The sequence below is a fragment of the Oncorhynchus kisutch genome, linkage group LG26 (assembly GCF_002021735.2).
Source record: "Oncorhynchus kisutch isolate 150728-3 linkage group LG26, Okis_V2, whole genome shotgun sequence".
NCBI lineage: Eukaryota > Metazoa > Chordata > Actinopteri > Salmoniformes > Salmonidae > Oncorhynchus > Oncorhynchus kisutch.
Genome location: NC_034199.2, coordinates 50,189,602 through 50,210,447, shown reverse-complemented (window position 1 = coordinate 50,210,447; position 20,846 = coordinate 50,189,602). Strand labels below are relative to the sequence as shown.

Below are 20,846 nucleotides of genomic sequence, written 5' to 3'. Positions count from 1 at the left end.
TACTACAGGGACAGGACACTAGATGTAGAGATACTACGGGTACAGGACACTAGATGTAGAGATACTACGGGTACAGGACACTAGATGTAGAGATACTACAGGTACAGGACACTAGATGTAGAGATACTACAGGTACAGGACACTAGATGTAGAGATACTACAGGTACAGGACACTAGATGTAGAGATACTACGGGTACAGGACACTAGATGTAGAGATACTACGGGTACAGGTACAGGACACTAGATGTAGAGATACTACGGGTACAGGACACTAGATGTAGAGATACTACAGGTACAGGACACTAGATGTAGAGATACTACAGGTACAGGACACTAGATGTAGAGATACTACAGGTACAGGACACTAGATGTAGAGATACTACAGGGACAGGACACTAGATGTAGAGATACTACAGGGACAGGACACTAGATGTAGAGATACTACAGGTACAGGTACAGGACACTAGATGTAGAGATGCTACAGGTACAGGTACAGGACACTAGATGTAGAGATGCTACAGGTACAGGACACTAGATGTAGAGATACTACAGGTACAGGTACAGGACACTAGATGTTGTACCACTGTCTAAACTGACGCCCAGGTATAGAGAGATACTACAGGTACAGGAGACTAGATGTAGAGATACTACAGGTACAGGAGACTAGATGTAGAGATACTACAGGTACAGGAGACTAGATGTAGAGATACTACAGGTACAGGACACTAGATGTAGAGATACTACGGGTACAGGTACGGGACACTAGATGTAGAGATACTACAGGAACAGGTACAGGACACTAGATGTAGAGATGCTACAGGTACAGGTACAGGACACTAGATGTAGAGATGCTACAGGTACAGGTACAGGACACTAGATGTAGAGATGCTACAGGTACAGGACACTAGATGTAGAGATACTACAGGTACAGGACACTAGATGTAGAGATGCTACAGGTACAGGACACTAGATGTAGAGATGCTACAGGTACAGGTACAGGACACTAGATGTAGAGATACTACAGGTACAGGACACTAGATGTAGAGATGCTACAGGTACAGGACACTAGATGTAGAGATACTACAGGTACAGGACACTAGATGTAGAGATGCTACAGGTACAGGACACTAGATGTAGAGATGCTACAGGTACAGGTACAGGACACTAGATGTAGAGATACTACAGGTACAGGACACTAGATGTAGAGATACTACAGGTACAGGTACAGGACACTAGATGTAGAGATACTACAGGTACAGGTACAGGACACTAGATGTAGAGATACTACAGGTATTTAATCACTAGATGTAGAGATACTACAGGTACAGGTACAGGACACTAGATGTTGTACCACTGTCTAAACTGACGCCCAGGTATAGAGAGATACTACAGGTACAGGCCACTAGATGTAGAGATACTACAGGTACAGGACACTAGATGTAGAGATACTACAGGTACAGGACACTAGATGTAGAGATACTACAGGTACAGGACACTAGATGTAGAGATACTACGGGTACAGGACACTAGATGTAGAGATACTACAGGTACAGGACACTAGATGTAGAGATACTACAGGTACAGGACACTAGATGTAGAGATACTACAGGTACAGGACACTAGATGTAGAGATACTACAGGTACAGGACACTAGATGTAGAGATACTACAGGTACAGGACACTAGATGTAGAGATACTACAGGTACAGGACACTAGATGTAGAGATACTACAGGTACAGGACACTAGATGTAGAGATACTACAGGTACAGGGCACTAGATGTAGAGATACTACAGGTACAGGTACAGGACACTAGATGATATGTCCCACAACACCTGTTGTCTATTTACAGGGATATGTCCCACAACATCTGTTGTCTAATTACAGGGATATGTCCCACAACACCTGTTGTCTAATTACAGGGATATGTTCCACAGCACCTGTTGTCTAGTTACAGGGATATGTCCCACAACACCTGAGTGACATGTTCTCCCCTCATCCTCTCTGTGTTGTCCAGGTTTCTGTCTCCCCTCATCCTCTCTGTTGTCCAGGTTTCTGTCTCACCTCATCCTCTCTGTGTTGTCCAGGTTTCTGTCTCCCCTCATCATCTCTGTTGTCCAGGTTTCTGTCTCCCCTCATCATCTCTGTTGTCCAGGTTTCTGTCTCCCCTCATCCTCTCTGTGTTGTCCAGGTTTCTGTCTCCCCTCATCCTCTCTGTTGTCCAGGTTTCTGTCTCCCCTCATCATCTCTGTTGTCCAGGTTTCTGTCTCCCCTCATCCTCTCTGTGTTGTCCAGGTTTCTGTCTCCCCTCATCCTCTCTGTGTTGTCCAGGTTTCTGTCTCCCCTCATCCTCTCTGTGTTGTCCAGGTTTCTGTCTCCCCTCATCCTCTCTGTTGTCCAGGTTTCTGTCTCCCCTCATCCTCTCTGTGTTGTCCAGGTTTCTGTCTCCCCTCATCCTCTCTGTGTTGTCCAGGTTTCTGTCTCCCCTCATCCTCTCTGTGTTGTCCAGGTTTCTGTCTCCCCTCATCCTCTCTGTGTTGTCCAGGTTTCTGTCTCCCCTCATCCTCTCTGTGTTGTCCAGGTTTCTGTCTCCCCTCATCCTCTCTGTTGTCCAGGTTTCTGTCTCCCCTCATCCTCTCTGTGTTGTCCAGGTTTCTGTCTCCCCTCATCCTCTCTGTGTTGTCCAGGTTTCTGTCTCACCTCATCCTCTCTGTGTTGTCCAGGTTTCTGTTCCCTGACCTCCCTGACGAGGGAGGTGTTATTCACCCTGACCCCAAAGGATCCTCAGAAACAGACCAGCAAGGGTGAGTCTACACTTTATCCGCCCTCTACAGTCCCAGTCATGGTACTGGATTCCAATATGATAGACGTTATATTACTGTATATAGTGCATGGCTTTGTTAGTGTTTATTGTCACACACACAGTTGAATAATATTTTTGGACCATCAAAGTTCCATCAAACACCATGTTGGGCGTGACTGGCTAGAATAGGGTGTCTGTCTTGGTCAGATCAGTCTGTCTTGGTCAGATCAGTCTGTCTTGGTCAGATCAGTCTGCATTGGTCAGATCAGTCTGCATTGGTCAGATCAGTCTGCCTGGGGTCTTGGTCAGATCAGTCTGCCTGGGGTCTTGGTCAGATCAGTCTGCCTGGGGTCTTGTTCAGATCAGTCTGCCTGGGGTCTTGTTCAGATCAGTCTGCCTGGGGTCTTGGTCAGATCAGTCTGTCTTGGTCAGATCAGTCTGTCTTGGTCAGATCAGTCTGTCTTGGTCAGATCAGTCTGTCTAGGTCAGATGAGTCTGCCTTGGTCAGATGAGTCTGCCTTGGTCAGATCAGTCTGCCTTGGTCAGTTGAGTCTGCCTTGGTCAGATCAGTCTGCCTTGGTCAGTCGAGTCTGCCCTGGTCAGATCAGCTTCCTGTATTCAGACTTTTAACTTATGTATATTAATATAATATAATTAGTCCCCTTCCTGTGTGTGAATCCCTCCTTTCCACCATCTGTCTGTCTGTCTGTCTGTCTGTCTGCGTGTCTGTCTGTCTGCGTGTCTGTCTGCGTGTCTGTCTGCGTGTCTGTCTGTCTGTCTGTCTGTCTGTCTGTCTGCGTGTCTGTCTGCCTGGCTGCCTGTCTGCGTGTCTGTCTGTCTGTCTGCGTGTCTGTCTGTCTGTCTGCGTGTCTGTCTGCCTGGCTGCCTGTCTGCGTGTCTGGCTGCCTGTCTGCGTGTCTGTCTGTCTGTCTGTCTTGTGTCTGTCTGTCTGTCTGTCTGCGTGGCTGCCTGTCTGCGTGTCTGTCTGTCTGTCTGTCTGTCTGCGTGTCTCTCTGTCTGTCTGCGTGTCTGGCTGCCTGTCTGCGTGTCTGTCTGCCTGGCTGCCTGTCTGTGTCTGTCTGTCTGTCTGCGTGTCTGTCTGCCTGGCTGCCTGTCTGCGTGTCTGTCTGTCTGTCTGCGTGTCTGTCTGCCTGAGGGCCTGTCTGTCTGTCTGCGTGTCTGTCTGTCTGCGTCTCTGTCTGCCTGTGTGTCTGCCTGGCTGTCTGTCTGCGTGTCTGTCTGTCTCTGTCTGCCTGGCTGCCTGTCTGTCTGCCTGGCTGCCTGGCTGTCTGTCTGTCTGCCTGCCTGTCTGTGTGTCTGTCTGCATGTCTGTCTGTCTCTGTCTGCCTGTCTGTCTCTGTCTGCGTGTCTGTCTCTGTCTGTCTGTCTGTCTCTGGCTGCCTGTCTGGCTGCCTGCCTGCCTGCCTGTCTGTCTGCGTGTCTGTCTGTCTGCGTTGTGTGTCACTCCCTACCTCCTGTCCTTTATGGTAGCTTGGTGGTGAGTAGCTCCACTCTCCTACTACCAGTCCTGCTGCCCAGGCTGTACCCTCCTCTGTTCACCCTGTATGCCCTGGACAAGGAGAGAGAGGAGGAGGTGTACTGGGACTGTGTCCTGAGGCTCAACAAACAGCCTGACCTGGGCCTGTTGGCCTTCCTTGGGGTCCTACAGTAAGTTAAATACGGAGGCACACACACAGACACACTAGGCTTGGGCGGTATACCGTATATACAGGGGTATTTGGAAACGGGATGTTTTTTCAATATCGTTGAAACTATTTATCTGAAGTTTTCACATTTTTAATATTTGTATCTGCTTTCTAAGTTCATTCCTGGAGTCAACTTGTGCAATACATGATTTATTTTCATTTTTTATTTCACCTTTATTTAACCAGGTCGGCCAGTTGAGAACAAGTTCTCATTTACAACTGCGATCTGGCCAAGATACAGCAAAGCAGCACGACACAGACAACAACACAGAGTTACATATGGAATAAACAAACATACAGTCAATAATACAGTAGAAAAAGTCTATATACAGTGCAAATGAGGGAGGTAAGGCAATAAATAGGCCATGGTGGTGAAGGAGATAAAGCACGTTCTTCATGTCACCTTTCACATTCTTTATGAAGTTTACCGTAGTTCGCCAGAACAGTTTAAATTTACATTTGCATTTGGAAAGTATTTAGACCCCTTGACTTTTTACACATTTTGTTACATTAGAGCCTTATTCTGAAATGGATTCAATTGTTTTTTTTCCCCCTCATCAATCTACACACAATACCCCATAATGACATCACAATACCCCATAATGACAACACAATACCCCATAATGACATCACAAAAAAGCCCATAATGACATCACAAAAAAGCCCATAATGACATCACAATACCCCATAATAACAAAGCAAAAACAGGTTTTTTGCACATAAATAAAAAATACTGAAATATAACATGTACATAAGTATTCAGATCCTTTGCTCAGTACCTTTTTGAAGCACATTTGGCAGCGTTTACAGCCTAGAGTCTTCTTGGGTATGACGCTACACGCTTGGCACACCTGTATTTGGAGAGTTTCTCCCATTATTCTCTGCAGATCCTCTCAAGCTCTGTCAGGTTGGATGGGGAGTGTTGCTGCACAGCTATTTTCAGGTCTCTCCAGAGATGTTCGATCAGGTTCAAGTCCAGGCTCTGGCTGGGCCACTCAAAGACATTCAGAGACTTGTCCCAAAGCCACTCCTGCGTTGTCTTGGCTGTGTGCTTAGGGTCGTTGTCCTGTTGGAAGGTGAACCTTCACCCCAGTCTGAGGTCCTGAGCGCTCTGGAGCAGGTTTCCATCAGGATCTCTGTACTTTGTTCCATTCTACATCACCACAGCATGATGCTGCCACCACCATGCTTCACCGTAGGGATAGTGCCAGGTGACGCTGATTGGTGGAGTGCTGCAGAGATGGTTGTCCTTCTGGAAGGTTCTCCCATCTCCACAGAGGAACTCTGGAGCTCTGTCAGAGTGACCATCGGGTTGTTGGTAAACCTCCCTGAGGCCCTTCTCTCCTGATTGTTCAGTTTGGACGGCTCTAGGAAGAGTCTTGGGGGGTGTCGTGGAATATTTCTGATTCAAAGGAAAGAGACTTTTAGATTTCTTCAAATATTCATACTTTAATATGGATTAATTATTGCAATAATGAAGCTGGTCCCCCCCCCCCACACACACTCTGAAGATGCAGAGAGCTCAAACAAGCAGGGTTAGGTTGCCTCTCTTTTTAGTCCTCCTGAGTCCCTGTGACAAAGAACAGATATGTAATATCATAAAAGGGTACTTTGTGCTGTCACGCAACAGACAGCAAGATGTACATGGTGCCAAAGGTGCCAAATTACTACTTCGTTATCCAGAAATACCAACTAGGTCCTTTCCTCAAAATGATAAAGCCCAGTGTTCTGCGTTGTGGGAGAAATAAACTGGAGGGCCAACACTTCAGTCTTTAGGTTTTATCACCATTGTCTCAATCAACTGTCAGCATTAAGCCTCTAAGAAAAACCGACAAGTGTGAAAGTACTTTATTTAACCAGGTAAATTGACTTCTCTTAACAGCAACGACTTGGGGAATAGTTACAGGGGAGAGGAGGGGGGGATGAATGAGCCAATTGTAAGCTGGGGATGATTAGGTGTTGGTATGAGGGACAGCTTGGGAATTTAGCCAGGACACCGGGGTTACTCTTACGATAAGTGCCATGGGGTCTTTAGTGACCACAGAGAGTCAGGACACCCGTTTAACGTCCCATCTGAAAGACAGCATCCAACACAGGGCAATATCCCTAATCACTGCCCTGGGGCATTGGGATATTTTTTTTCGACCAGAGGGAAGAGCGCCTCCTACTGGCCCACTTCCAGCAGCATCTGGTCTCCCATCCAGTGACTGAAAAGGACCTACACTGCTTAGCTTCAAAAGCAAGCCAGCAGTGGGATGCAGGGTTGTATGGTGCTGGCTATAAATACTACTAAGTACAATTTAAGAATACATTCTAATATAAATCAATGTGGTATGGGATGCAGGGTGGTATACTGCTACTCTAGTAGAGTAGACTAGAATAGAGTAGAGTAGAGAATAATGTTGTAATTTCCACCATAGTGGTTCCAAACTTTTTCCATTTAACTTCTTCACGCACGGATTATTTTCAAATTGCAGAGCGCCAAATTCAAATTAAATTACCAAAAATATTTATTTTTCATGAAATCACAAGTGCAATACACAGCTTAGCTTGTTGTTAATCCACTTGGCGTGTCAGATTTCAATACAGCTTTTTTTGCGAAAGCATAACAAGCGTTGATGTAAGAACATCTCTCTCAGTAGACAAAACATTACAAACAGCTAGCAGCCAAGTAGATTGGTCACGAAGGTCAGAAAAGCAATAAATTAAATTGCTTACCTTTGATGATCTTCAGATTTTTGCACTCACAAGACTCCCAGTTACACAATAAATGTTCGTTTTGTTCCATAAATATTATTTTCATATCCAAAATACCTCCATTTGGTTGGCGCGTTCAGAAAATCCACAGGCTCGAGCGGTCACGACATCGCAGATGGAAATTCCAAATAGTATCCGTTAAGTTCGTAGAAACATGTCAATTTTTTTTTATAATCAATCCTCAGGTTGTTTTTTACTTTTTTATACAACATATAATCTATAATATATCAACCGGGACTGTAGCTGCTTCAATAGGAAGGAGAGAGAAAATGTCTGCTCCAAGCTGTTGCGCATGCAAAACTCTGCTTCACCCAGACATCCACTGACGCAATGTGATCTTTCTCGCTCATTTTTCAAAATAAAAGACTGAAACTATGTCTAAAGACTGTTCACACCATGGGAAAGCCATAGGAAAATGAATCTGGTTGATATCCCTTTAAATGATATCCCTTTAAATGGAGCGAAGGCAGGCAATGGAACAGAGAGCTTTCAGGAAAAACAGCACTGCCGGGTTGGATTTTCCTCAGGTTTTCCTCTGCAATATCAGTGTTTCCTATCCTAATCTGACAATTATATTCTAGATTCTGGGCCTGAGAAATAGGCAGTTTAATTTGGGTACATTTTTCATCCAAACATTAAAATACTGCCCCCTACACTCAACAGGTTAAGAATGATGGAGGCCACTGTGTTCTTGGGGACCTTCAATGCTGCAGAAATGTTTTGGTACCCTTCCCCAGATCTGTGCCTCGACACAATCCTGTCTCGGAGCTCTACGGACAATTCCTTTGACCTCATGGCTTGGTTTTTGGCCTGACATGCACTGTCAACTGTGGGACCTAATATAGACAGGTGTGTGCCTTTCTAAATCATGTCCAATCAATTTAATTTACCACAGGTGGACTCCAATGAAGTTGTAGAAACATCTCAAGGATGATCAATGGAAACAGGATACACCTGAGCTCAATTTAGAGTCTCATTGCAAAGGGTCTGAATTCTTTCCGAATACATTTTAGTCATTTAGCTCTCTAACACTCTTATCCAGAGCGACTTACAATTAGTGCGTTCATCTACAGATAGCTAGGTGAGACAACAATACATCACAAACGTATTATCAATACATCGTGTTATCAATACATCACAAACGTGTTATCAATACATCACAAAAGTTATCAACAAAGTCAGTGCTAGTAGAAAAACAAATTGAGTGCCGTCCGCTTTACCTCCGGAGATAATTATCTTCAGTAATCGTCAAGCCGTGTATATTCCCCCTCAAGCCGATACCACGACGGCTCTCAAGGAACCACACTGGACTTTGTGCAAACTGGAAACCAAATATCCTGAGACTTGCATTTATTTGTAGTTTGGGACTGTGATAAATTAAATCTGAGGAAAACCATTGTTACAAGGCCCTCCCTTCGGGCAAATCAGATCATGCCTCTGTCCTGCTCCTCCTTTCCCATAGGCAGAAACTCAAAGAGGAAGTACATGTGGTAAGGACTGTTCAACGCTGGTCTGACCAATCGGAATCCATGTTTCAAGATTGTTTTGATCACGCGGACTGGGATATGTTCCGGGTTGCCTCTGAGAATAACACAACATTGATGTATACACTGATACGGTGACTGAGTTCATCAGGAAGTGTATAGTGGATGTTGTTCCCACCGTGACTATTAAAACCTACCCAAACCAAAAACTGGATAGATGGCAGCATTCACACAAAACTGAAACTGAGATCCACCGCATTTAACCATGGAAAAGTTACTGGGAATATGGCAGAATACAAACAGTGTAGTTATTCCCTCCGCAAGGCAATCAAACAGGCAAAACATCAAAGTGGAGTCGCAATTCAACGGGTCGTATTCTACTGGTCAAAAGGTTTCGAACATTAGAACATCTACTCATTCAAGGTTTTTTTCTTTATTTTTACTATTTTCTACATCGTAGAATAATAGTGAAGACATCACAACTGTTTTATCATTCAGCAGTAGCAGCCAATCGGTGGTTTTCAATGTTTTCAATGTAGGTCTACATTCCATGAGAAACAAACATGCAGGGCTTGACATTAACCTGTTTATCCACTGAAAATGTTGTTGTGTTGTTTAATGCAAGAAACCACTTTACAAAATAAAAAAATTAAAATGTATTATTATTCCAATACCAATATTACAGAGAATCAGACAAATTATCCTCCCCCCTGCCTATTGGCTACTGAGCTTATTCAAGCCTGTCTCAAAATACAACACTGCCACTTTAAGACAAAAAAAAGCTCTTTGCCTGACTCACTTTCCAAAGATGTCTAGAAATGTACACATGTTGTGCTCTTGTAGGGAGCAATCACTCCCCCATTGTTGACTACAAATAATCTATTACTGGGATAATAACTCAATAACTAGTAAAGGATATGAATAAATGTTCACGCTTGGCTACATGCAGCACTTGCTTTGATCTCATAACAAGCTCTTGTACTCACGACCGCTCATGCTGTAAACACTGTCCAGTTCAAAGTGAATGTCACAGATCCATATATGGCAATCGTCTATTTGCATATAGGCCTACTGCAGCTCTGATTGGTTATGCCGCACCGTCTGTGTGGAGTACGGGCTGAGTAGTGCACAATAGAATCCTACTCCGATGTATTCTGCCAACAACAAAATCTTTTGCATAGTTTGTTTTGTTTCGGTATGTTGCATTGAAAGTGGATAACATTGCATCACATTTCCCACAGTAAAGGGAAATGTTGACAGTGTTAACTAACAGGGAAAACTCTAGGAAGTTGAGTGAAATTCAAACTCATGCTCCATGGGCTGATGTTTCTTCTGTGCTTGGCAATGGCAGTCTCGGAGCTACTGCACGCCCGCACACGTGCGCAGTTTAGAGGGAAAATTTTGCCCAACCCCAACACACGTACACAAGCGCACAGGCACGCTCACATACACACTCACACACCGTCTTACAGCTGTATCTACTCAGCAGCAGATGGATATTAAACCAACAGTGTCTCGTTAACTACAGCGGAATTCTTCTCTGTACACTGATCAGTGCAATAATTGATCCGCTGTACTTTATGGTAAAAACTACTTTCAGTGATTATCTGAACCCCCTGTGATCATTAATGTCGACCCTCTGTGATCATTAATGTCGACCCTCTGTGATCATTAATGTCGACCCTCTGTGATTATCTGAACCCCCTGTGATTATTAATGTCGACCCCCTGTGATTATTAATGTCGACCCTCTGTGATCATTAATGTCGACCTTCTGTGATTATCTGAACCCTATGTGATTATTAATGTCGACCCTCTGTGATTATTAATGTCGACCCTCTGTGATTATCTGAACCCTATGTGATTATTCATGTCGACCCTCTGTGATTATTAATGTCGACCCTGTGTGATTATTAATGTCGACCCTCTGTGATCATTAATGTCGACCCTCTGTGATTATCTGAACCCTATGTGATTATTAATGTCGACCCTCTGTGATTATTAATGTCGACCCTGTGTGATTATTAATGTCGACCCTGTGTGATTATTAATGTCGACCCTCTGTGATTACCTCTCAGGAAGTTCTGGCCGGTCTCCGTCTCCGTGTTGGGAGAGAAGCAGCAGGTGGGCTCCTAGATCTCTACTCTCTTTTTCTTATGTGACAGGTCTTTCCTGCTTCTCTCCGGTCTTTTGAGCCATCTTTTAGAATCCATCCACATATGTAACTCTTTCTGTACTGTGTAGCCTTTGTCCTCTTGCAGTTGATCCTCTTTAGCTCTTCTAGGAAATCTGTGATCTTTGATCTCCCGAGGTAGCTTGGATCTCCCGAGGTAGCTTGGATCTCCCGAGGTAGCTTGGATCTCCCGAGGTAGCTTGGATCTCCCGAGGTAGCTTGGATCTCCCGAGGTAGCTTGGATCTCCCGAGGTAGCTTGGATCTCCCGGGGTAGCTTGGATCTCCCGGGGTAGCTTGGATCTCCCGGGGCAGCTTGATTTCATGAGATTAATATCAAACAAACCTTGTTACGATATTACTACAGGGGATGTTATAGTACCCTATTTTCCCCCAGAGACTTTTCCTCCTCTTAATATTTCATGTCCTATACCCTTTTCCATCAATGTTGTCCACTTGATAAATATCTGTTACTCAAACCTCTGATATATTTCTGTTAGGTCCTTCCCAGCACCAAAAATGCTTGCTTTGCTTCTGCAGTGAAGACTTTACAACAGATCAGGTAAGGGATGCTACAGTGTCGTGTATATTACAGTGTCATATCCCTCAGGCAACCTCCCAAATGGACCCTCATTCCCTTTATAGGTGACTGCTTTTGATCCGGGGCCCATTTGGGAGGCAGATATTGTCTTGTGGGGTCATGTATAAGTCTTTTCTCTCTTTCATTGGCCCGACCAACCAGTGCCCCCAGTGGCTAACTGGGCTATCTGCATTCCCCCCCCGACCAACCAGTGCCCCCAGTGGCTAACTGGGCTATCTGCATTCCCCCCCGACCAACCAGTGCCCCCAGTGGCTAACTGGGCTATCTGCATTCCCCCCCCCCCGACCAACCAGTGCCCCAGCACAGTGGCTAACTGGGCTATCTGCATTCCCCCCCGACCAACCAGTGCCCCCAGTGGCTAACCGGGCTATCTGCATTCCCCCCCCCGACCAACCAGTGCCCCAGCACAGTGGCTAACCGGGCCCCCCCCCGACCAACCAGTGCCCCCCGTACAGTGGCTAAGGTCTACTACACCTGTTGTATTCAGCATTTCACTGTAAGGTCTACTACACCTGTTGTATTCAACATTTCACTGTAAGGTCTACTACACCTGTTGTATTCAACATTTCACTGTAAGGTCTACTACACCTGTTGTATTCAGCATTTCACTGTAAGGTCTACTACACCTGTTGTATTCAGCATTTCACTGTGAGGTCTACTACACCTGTTGTATTCAGCATTTCACTGTGAGGTCTACTACACCTGTTGTATTCAGCATTTCACTGTGAGGTCTACTACACCTGTTGTATTCAGCATTTCACTGTGAGGTCTACTACACCTGTTGTATTCAGCATTTCACTGTGAGGTCTACTACACCTGTTGTATTCAGCATTTCACTGTGAGGTCTACTACACCTGTTGTATTCAGCATTTCACTGTGAGGTCTACTACACCTGTTGTATTCAGCATTTCACTGTGAGGTCTACTACACCTGTTGTATTCGGCGCACGTGACAATAGAACTTTGATTTGTTTGTGTGTTTGTTTGTTTGTTTACCTCTCGCAGCACCACCTTCACCCCGTCAGACAAGCTGCAGGTGATCCAGCGTACCTTTGAGGAGCTGAACCAGGAAGTACAAGCTCTGCTAGAGGGGAACTTCCTGTTGTCCATGGATGACCTCTTACCTCTGTTTCTCTACGTGGTGCTTAGAGCACGGTAAGGAGGCATTACTACTGAGGACAGGAGGCATTACTACTGTTACTACTGAGGACAGGAGGCATTACTACTGAGGACAGGAGGCATTACTACTGAGGACAGGAGGCATTACTACCGTTACTACTGAGGACAGGAGGCATTACTACCGTTATTACTGAGGACAGGAGGCATTACTACCGTTACTACTGAGGACAGGAGGCATTACTACCGTTACTACTGAGGACAGGAGGCATTACTACTGAGGACAGGAGGCATTACTACTGAGGACAGGAGACATTACTACTGAGGACAGGAGACATTACTACTGAGGACAGGAGGCATTACTACTGAGGACAGGAGGCATTACTACTGAGGACAGGAGGCATTACTACTGAGGACAGGAGGCATTACTACTGAGGACAGGAGGCATTACTACTGAGGACAGGAGGCATTACTACTGAGGACAGGAGGCATTACTACCGTTACTACTGAGGACAGGAGGCATTACTACTGAGGACAGGAGGCATTACTACTGAGGACAGGAGGCATTACTACTGAGGACAGGAGGCATTACTACTGAGGACAGGAGGCATTACTACTGAGGACAGGAGGCATTACTACTGAGGACAGGAGGCATTACTACTGAGGACAGGAGGCATTACTACTGAGGACAGGAGGCATTACTACTGAGGACAGGAGGCATTACTACAGTTACTGCTGAGGACAGGAGGCATTACTGCTGAGGACAGGAGGCATTACTGCTGAGGACAGGAGGCATTACTGCTGAGGACAGGAGGCATTACTGCTGAGGACAGGAGGCATTACTGCTGAGGACAGGAGGCATTACTGCTGGGGACAGGAGGCATTACTACTGAGGACAGGAGGCATTACTACTGAGGACAGGAGGCATTACTACTGAGGACAGGAGGCATTACTACTGAGGACAGGAGGCATTACTACTGAGGACAGGAGGCATTACTACTGAGGACAGGAGGCATTACTACTGAGGACAGGAGGCATTACTACTGAGGACAGGAGGCATTACTACTGAGGACAGGAGGCATTACTACTGAGGACAGGAGGCATTACTACTGAGGACAGGAGGCATTACTACTGAGGACAGGAGGCATTACTACTGAGGACAGGAGGCATTACTACTGAGGACAGGAGGCATTACTACTGAGGACAGGAGGCATTACTACTGAGGACAGGAGGCATTACTACTGAGGACAGGAGGCATTACTACTGTTACTACTGAGGACAGGAGGCATTACTTCTGTTACTACTGAGGACAGGAGGCATTACTACTGTTACTACTGAGGACAGGAGGCATTACTACTGTTACTACTGAGGACAGGAGGCATTACTACTGTTACTACTGAGTACAGGAGGCATTACTACTGAGGACAGGAGGCATTACTACTGAGGACAGGGGGCAGTACTGCTGAGGACAGGAGGCATTACTACTGTTACTACTGAGGACAGGAGGCATTACTACTGAGGACAGGAGGCATTACTACTGAGGACAGGAGGCATTACTACTGAGGACAGGAGGCATTACTACTGAGGACAGGAGGCATTACTACTGAGGACAGGAGGCATTACTACTGAGGACGGGGCAGTACTACTGAGGACAGGAGGCATTACTACTGTTACTACTGAGGACAGGAGGCATTACTACTGAGGACAGGAGGCATTACTACTGAGGACAGGAGGCAGTACTACTGAGGACAGGAGGCATTACTTCTGTTACTACTGAGGACAGGAGGCATTACTACTGAAGACAGGAGGCATTACTACTGTTACTACTGAGGACAGGAGGCATTACTTCTGTTACTACTGAGGACAGGAGGCATTACTACTGAAGACAGGAGGCATTACTACTGTTACTACTGAGTACAGGAGGCATTACTACTGAGGACAGGAGGCATTACTACTGTTACTACTGAGGACAGGAGGCATTACTACTGAGGACAGGAGGCATTACTTCTGTTACTACTGAGGACAGGAGGCATTACTACTGTTACTACTGAGGACAGGAGGCATTACTACTGTTACTACTGAGGACAGGAGGCATTACTACTGTTACTACTGAGGACAGGAGGCATTACTACTGTTACTACTGAGGACAGGAGGCATTACTACTGTTACTACTGAGGACAGGAGGCATTACTACTGTTACTACTGAGGACAGGAGGCATTACTACTGAGGACAGGAGGCATTACTACTGAGGACAGGGGGCAGTACTGCTGAGGACAGGAGGCATTACTACTGTTACTACTGAGGACAGGAGGCATTACTACTGAGGACAGGAGGCAGTACTACTGAGGACAGGAGGCATTACTTCTGTTACTACTGAGGACAGGAGGCATTACTACTGAAGACAGGAGGCATTACTACTGTTACTACTGAGGACAGGAGGCATTACTTCTGTTACTACTGAGGACAGGAGGCATTACTACTGAAGACAGGAGGCATTACTACTGTTACTACTGAGTACAGGAGGCATTACTACTGAGGACAGGAGGCATTACTACTGTTACTACTGAGGACAGGAGGCATTACTACTGAGGACAGGAGGCATTACTTCTGTTACTACTGAGGACAGGAGGCATTACTACTGTTACTACTGAGGACAGGAGGCATTACTACTGTTACTACTGAGGACAGGAGGCATTACTACTGTTACTACTGAGGACAGGAGGCATTACTACTGTTACTACTGAGGACAGGAGGCATTACTACTGTTACTACTGAGGACAGGAGGCATTACTACTGAGGACAGGAGGCATTACTACTGAGGACAGGAGGCATTACTACTGAGGACAGGGGGCAGTACTGCTGAGGACAGGAGGCATTACTACTGTTACTACTGAGGACAGGAGGCATTACTACTGAGGACAGGAGGCATTACTACTGAGGACAGGAGGCATTACTACTGAGGACAGGAGGCATTACTACTGAGGACAGGGGGCAGTACTGCTGAGGACAGGAGGCATTACTACTGTTACTACTGAGGACAGGAGGCATTACTACTGTTACTACTGAGGACAGGAGGCATTACTACTGCTACTACTGAGGACAGGAGGCATTACTACTGTTACTACTGAGGACAGGAGGCATTACTACTGTTACTACTGAGGACAGGAGGCATTACTACTGTTACTACTGAGGACAGGAGGCATTACTACTGTTACTACTGAGGACAGGAGGCATTACTACTGAGGACAGGAGGCATTACTACTGAGGACAGGGGGCAGTACTGCTGAGGACAGGAGGCATTACTACTGTTACTACTGAGGACAGGAGGCATTACTACTGAGGACAGGAGGCATTACTACTGAGGACAGGAGGCATTACTACTGAGGACAGGAGGCATTACTACTGAAGACAGGAGGCATTACTACTGAGGACAGGAGGCATTACTACTGAGGACAGGGGGCAGTACTGCTGAGGACAGGAGGCATTACTACTGTTACTACTGAGGACAGGAGGCAGTACTACTGAGGACAGGAGGCATTACTACTGTTACTACTGAGGACAGGAGGCATTACTACTGAGGACAGGAGGCATTACTACTGAGGACAGGAGGCATTACTACTGAGGACAGGAGGCAGTACTACTGAGGACAGGAGGCATTACTTCTGTTACTACTGAGGACAGGAGGCATTACTACTGAAGACAGGAGGCATTACTACTGTTACTACTGAGGACAGGAGGCATTACTTCTGTTACTACTGAGGACAGGAGGCATTACTACTGAAGACAGGAGGCATTACTACTGTTACTACTGAGTACAGGAGGCATTACTACTGAGGACAGGAGGCATTACTACTGTTACTACTGAGGACAGGAGGCATTACTACTGTTACTACTGAGGACAGGCGGCATTACTACTGAGGACAGGCGGCATTACTACTGAGGACAGGAGGCATTACTACTGAGGACAGGAGGCATTACTACTGAGGACAGGAGGCATTACTACTGAGGACAGGGGGCAGTACTGCTGAGGACAGGAGGCATTACTACTGTTACTACTGAGGACAGGAGGCATTACTACTGAGGACAGGAGGCATTACTACTGAGGACAGGAGGCATTACTACTGAGGACAGGAGGCATTACTACTGAGGACAGGAGGCATTACTACTGAGGACAGGAGGCATTACTACTGAGGACAGGAGGCATTACTACTGAGGACAGGAGGCAGTACTACTGAGGACAGGAGGCATTACTACTGTTACTACTGAGGACAGGAGGCATTACTCCTACTGACAACAGGCTGCAGAGACAACATTTCTATGTTTTAAAGCTAGTTTCCTACATTGCAGTCCCATTCAAGGTGCAGATAGCTTTGTCCCTGTTTTAGGATGAGGAACCTGGCTGCTGAGGTGAGTTTGATAGAAGATCTAATGGACCCCTATCTGCAGCACGGAGAGCTGGGACTCATGTTCACCACACTCAAGGTAACACTCAGTACTTTTCCGCAGCTGAAGCAAGCAAACTATTTTTCTTCAAGAACATATTACTTTTCTAGTTTGGAAAGTGGATTTATTGATTATTTCAGAATTTATTATGAGGGATCCATTGATTGATTTTCTCGACATGTCCTTGTCCAGGCTTGCTGTTTTCAGATCCAACAGGAGAAGACGACATAGGGAAGAGGAGGTGCCTTCTACAATGGAAGTCGGCGGAGGGTCCCATTTCTCATTCCGTCGACTCCAGACAACCAGAGATGGATTATCCCCTGGCTAAAAACATGTTGTTGTTTTTTTACCATTATTTATACAGGGAAGTCCCATTGAGGCCGACGTCTCTTTTGCAAGGGAACCCTGCTTCACCAAAAGGGAACCCTGCTTCACCAAAAGGGAACCCTGCTTCACCAAAAGGGAACCCTGCTTCACCAAAAGTAACAAACCAATACAAAGTGCACGAAGGGAATTTGTGAAACAATTATAACAAAGGCCAGCGCATGAGAAATACAATTAGAAACATGTATACTAAATGTTTAAGAGATACAGTGAAAAGAGAGGTCTAGATTTCAGGTACTGCTGCCTTATGACAAAGGGAACTTTTATGCAACCACCCTGAGAAGATTGAAGAATCTTTTTTTGTTTTATCCTGACTATCTTTAATCCTGACTGACTATCTTTAGTCCTGACTGACTATCTTTAGTCCTGACTGACTATCTTTAGTCCTGACTGACTATCTTTAGTCCTGACTGACTATCTTTAGTCCTGACTGACTATCTTTAGTCCTGACTGACTATCTTTAATCCTGACTGACTATCGTTAATCCTGACTGTTTAATCCTGACTGACTATCTTTAATCCTAACTGACAATCTTTAATCCTAATTGACTATCTTTAATCCTGAATGACTATCTTTAATCCTGACTGACTATCTTTAATCCTAACTGACAATCTTTAATCCTAATTGACTATCTTTAATCCTGAATGACTATCTTTAATCCTGAATGACTATCTTTAGTCCTGACTGACTATCTTTAATCCTAACTGACTATCTTTAATCCTGACTGACTATCTTTAATCACGACTATCTTTAATCATGACTGACTAGCTTTAATCATGACTATCTTTAATCCTGACTGACTATCTTTAATCCTGACTGACTATCTTTAATCATGACTATCTTTAATCCTGACTGACTATCTTTAATCCTGACTGACTATCTTTAATCATGACTATCTTTAATCCTGACTGACTATCTTTAATCCTGACTGACTAGCTTTAATCCTGACTGACTAGCTTTAATCCTGACTGACTAGCTTTAATCCTGACTGACTAGCTTTAATCCTGACTGACTAGCTTTAATCCTGACTGACTAGCTTTAATCCTGACTGACTAGCTTTAATCCTGACTGACTAGCTTTAATCCTGACTGACTAGCTTTAATCCTGACTGACTAGCTTTAATCCTGACTGACTAGCTTTAATCCTGACTGACTAGCTTTAATCCTGACTGACTAGCTTTAATCCTGACTGACTATCTTTAATCCTGACTGACTAGCTTTAATCCTGACTGACTAGCTTTAATCCTGACTGACTAGCTTTAATCCTGACTGACTAGCTTTAATCCTGACTGACTAGCTTTAATCCTGACTGACTATGTTTAATCCTGACTATCTTTAATCCTGACTGATTATCTTTAATCCTGACTATGTTTAATCCTGACTGACTATCTTTAATCCTGACTGACTATCTTTAATCCTGACTGACTATCTTTAATCCTGATTATCATTAATCCTGACTGTCTTTTATCCTGCACTTTTTGGGGAATATTCAGAGGTGGAAACTTCATGTGGGAATTAACGGGAAAATATGGGAATTAATGGAAATATATGCACATTTATATGAATACCATTTCAATGTAGATTATTTTTGCGTTGGATATATTTACCATATATGGAGACAGAAACAGAAACCTTTTACCTTATCATAAGTAGACATTTTTGCAAATGATTAAATTCTTCCAATAGAAAAAAAATACACTGCTCAAAAAAATAAAGGGAACACTTAAACAACACAATGTAACTCCAAGTCAATCACACTTCTGTGAAATCAAACTGTCCACTTAGGAAGCAGCACTGATTGACAATACATTTCACATGCTGTTGTGCAAATGGAATAGACAACAGGTGGAAATTATAGGCAATTAGCAAGACCCCCCCCCCCAATAAAGGTGTGGTTCTGCAGTTGGTGACCACAGACCACTTCTCAGTTCCTATGCTTCCTGGCTGATGTTTTGGTAACTTTTGAATGCTGGCGGTGCTTTCACTCTAGTGGTAGCATGAGACGGAGTCTACAACCCACACAAGTGGCTCAGGTAGTGCAGCTCATCCAGGATGGAACATCAATGTGAGCTGTGGCAAGAAGGTTTGCTGTGTCTGTCAGCATAGTGTCCAGTGTCCGGGGCACGTGGAGGCCACATACACTACTGAGCCTCATTTTGACTTGTTTTAAGGACATTACATCAAAGTTGGATCAGCCTGTAGTGTGGTTTTCCACTTTAATTTTGATTGTGACTCCAAATCCAGACCTCCATGGGTTGATACATTTTATTTCCATTGATCATTTTTGTGTGATTTTGTTGTCAGCACATTCAACTATGTAAAGAAAAAAGTTTTTAATAAGAATATTTCATTCATTCAGATCTAGGATGTGTTATTTTAGTGTTCCCTTTATTTTTTTTGAGCAGTGAATATATTTTAGTTACGAATTGAACTTTAATTAAATGAGTAGACTTTTCACATGGGATGATTTCACTGAACAACGAAAGAAAGGCAATATTGAATAATCCCCAATGATCCATTGCATCTCCCAAAAATGTTTTCAACATACATCTGTAAAATGATAGTCTAGAAACTAAAACTTTGGTTGTCTTCCTCTCAGGCTTCCATGTCTTCTCCCTGGACCTCCTCAATGTCCACCTCTTTAACATCAGACTCGGAGGCCTCATCTTCACTGTCACTTTCCAACCTTGTTGGGGATGGCTCGTTGTCGGGCTCAAAAAGCCTCAAATATTGACACTAATATTTCAACCCTTGGTCAGCCTGTTGCGTGCTTTGGTGTGTGTGTTCCCTAACAAGGACCAGTTGCGCTCTGAGGTGGCTGGTGCTGGTGGGGTTTGGAGGATGATGGAGGCAACAGGGGAAAGAGCCTCAGATCCACAAAGTCCCTTCCATCAGGTGGCTGATGAGATATGTTGTCACGACTGCCATATTGCATCTCCATCCCAAAGCCCTTGCTTGGAAGTGTACTTCACCAACTGCCAAGAACCTTGCCCTTCTTTTTGATGCTGTTTCCTCTGCTTGGAGCAACAGTGAAGTGGGCAGGGCAGTACAGATGTCTTCTCTTACATCTGCAGGCAGAGTCTGAACATCAGACAGGATGGCATTGTCTCCCTCAATCTGTGCAATGGCTACTGCTATAGGTTTCAGGAGTTTCAGGCTGCTTACCACTCTCTCCCAAAATACATAATCCAGGAGGATCCTCTTGATGGGGCGGTCCATATCGGCAGACTGTGATATGGCCATTTCTTCCCCTCCAGGAGACTGTCAAACATGATGACAACACCACCCCAGCGGGTGTTGCTGGGCAGCTTCAATGTGGTGCTCTTAGTCTTCTCACTTTGCTTGGTGAGGTAGATTGCTGCTATAACTTGACGACCCTTCAC

At 44.9% G+C, this 20,846-nt stretch overlaps 1 protein-coding gene across 2 annotated transcripts in view; it reads left to right on the top strand.

Annotated features, from left to right (window-relative positions):
* The window catches only part of als2a (alsin Rho guanine nucleotide exchange factor ALS2 a), an 88,085-nt gene extending 68,933 nt beyond the window's left edge, over window positions 1-19,152 (top strand). For both annotated transcript variants that reach the window (XM_031805807.1, XM_031805806.1), the window contains 7 exons: window positions 2,724-2,804; window positions 4,295-4,471; window positions 10,828-10,873; window positions 11,421-11,482; window positions 12,526-12,675; window positions 17,023-17,119; window positions 17,273-19,152. In XM_031805807.1, coding sequence (XP_031661667.1) covers window positions 2,724-2,804; window positions 4,295-4,471; window positions 10,828-10,873; window positions 11,421-11,482; window positions 12,526-12,675; window positions 17,023-17,119; window positions 17,273-17,311 — 652 coding nt within the window. In that variant the 3' untranslated portion in view covers window positions 17,312-19,152. The remainder of the gene's footprint in view (window positions 1-2,723; window positions 2,805-4,294; window positions 4,472-10,827; window positions 10,874-11,420; window positions 11,483-12,525; window positions 12,676-17,022; window positions 17,120-17,272) is intronic.
* The last annotated feature ends 1,694 nt before the right edge of the window (window positions 19,153-20,846 follow it).